The sequence below is a fragment of the Monoraphidium neglectum genome (genome assembly GCF_000611645.1).
Source record: "Monoraphidium neglectum strain SAG 48.87 unplaced genomic scaffold scaffold01857, whole genome shotgun sequence".
NCBI classification, from domain to species: domain Eukaryota; kingdom Viridiplantae; phylum Chlorophyta; class Chlorophyceae; order Sphaeropleales; family Selenastraceae; genus Monoraphidium; species Monoraphidium neglectum.
This window is the reverse complement of record NW_014011771.1, coordinates 10,150-11,766: the sequence shown is the minus strand read 5'-3', so window position 1 is coordinate 11,766 and position 1,617 is coordinate 10,150. Positions and strand designations below refer to the sequence as shown.

Below are 1,617 nucleotides of genomic sequence, written 5' to 3'. Positions count from 1 at the left end.
CTCGTAGAGGCGCCGCTGCAGGGGCGTCAGGTCGCAGTAGACGTCGGTTATGATCTTGGGGGGCAAGTCTTTCAAGACTTGCTGCTTGGTGCGCCGCAGGACGAAGGGCATGACCTGCGGATTGTGGTGCGGCAAGAGGGGCGGCGGGCGCCGGCGGTGGGTTTCCAGGGACTTGAGTCCGCCGAGGTAGACAAAAGGCAGCTTGTGTTGAGCAGTGGCCCGTCGCGGGCCCTGACGAGGCAAGGCCACGGCTGGCTCGACGCGGAGTTGCTGCCGCTGCAGCGCGGCCAGTGACGGAGCTTCAAACCCGCAAACCAACCAGCAGGCAGCACAGATGGGACACCATGCGGGCAGCGCGGATCTGATGGGCTTCCGCAATCGAGCACAAGACTCTCTACAACACCAGCAAGGGTACGAGGGCAGTCGGCAGGGGGGAGGCGAGCGCGTCAGGGTGCGCGCCTGCTTGTGCAGCGCGTCCATGGCGAGGACCCCAAGCTCCGCCTCGCGGCTGCCGCGCTTGCTGTAGCGCGCCGCCTGGAGCGCGCGGCCGTAGCGCCCGTTGAACTCCCGCTCCTCTGAGGCAGGTGGGCGTGAGTGCGCGCGCAAGAGAGAGAGAGAGAGAGAGAGAGTGTGTGTGTGTGTGTTTGTTTGTCAGCTGATAGTGGTGATGGTGGTGGTGGTGGTCGGCCGGGGGTGGAGCGGGGCTGGACAGGCAGAAGCAACCGCCCTCCACGCACCTTAGCACCAAGCCTTACGGCCGCGTTCAACTCCGTCAGACTGCATGCGCCAACACTCTCACACCTAGCGCCCCTCCCCCACCCACCCACCCATCGTCACAACATGGATGGCGCAACGGTGATTGCATGCCGTCACACCCCATGGCCCCCTCACCCCCCAGGAAGCCCGGCATGAGGAAGTCGAACAGCCCCCACAGCTCGAGCGCGCTGTTCTGGATGGGCGTGCCGCTCAGGACCAACCGGTGCTCCGCCCTGCGGCAGGGTCGATGCCAGGTGGCGGTCTGTTCTTGGTTGCCAGTTTTGCGCAACATAAATTCGCCGTTGCGAGGTCGCACGGCCGTGGCGTGCAGGCAATAAACAGGCGTGGCCCTTCTGGCTTGCCTGCCTGGGCGGCGTGCGGGAACCCTCCAATGAACGACGACGAAGCTGGCATCCCGTTCTCACGCGCGGCCCCCTCTGTGACACGGGGAGCGGCCTCCTCACCTCAGCTGCTTGGTGACCTGCGCCAGCCGGCTCTTGCTGCTGCGGATGACGTGGCCCTCGTCGAGAATTACGTAATCCCACCCCACCCCCGCCGCCCACTCCGCCTCGGACCGCAGCGACTCGTACGACATGATGGCGACGCCGTATTCGCCGCTGAGCAGCTGCCGGGCAGCTGCCCGGCGCTCGGCGGGGGCGCCGGCGATCTGGATGGGGCGGAGGGCCGCGGGGTCGACGTATTTCACGATCTCGTGCGCCCAGTGGCCGACGAGCGTCGCGGGACACACGACGAGCGACGGCAACCGCTGCTGCTGCTGCTGCGGCGGCGGCGGCGGCGCGGGCAGCGGCTGCAAGGGCGGCGGGCCGGCGCCGGATGCGGCTGCGGCTGCGGGCGCCGGGG

At 67.8% G+C, this 1,617-nt stretch overlaps 1 protein-coding gene across 1 annotated transcript in view; it reads right to left on the bottom strand.

The window, feature by feature from the left end:
* Positions 1–71: 71 nt before the first annotated feature.
* The window catches only part of MNEG_9214 (TATA-binding protein-associated factor), a gene marked incomplete at both ends in the record, with an annotated part of 9,562 nt that continues 8,016 nt past the window's right edge, over positions 72–1,617 (bottom strand). Inside the window, 4 exons of the mRNA XM_014042314.1 lie at positions 72–114; positions 404–575; positions 892–989; positions 1,221–1,564. Coding sequence (XP_013897768.1) covers positions 72–114; positions 404–575; positions 892–989; positions 1,221–1,564 — 657 coding nt within the window. The remainder of the gene's footprint in view (positions 115–403; positions 576–891; positions 990–1,220; positions 1,565–1,617) is intronic.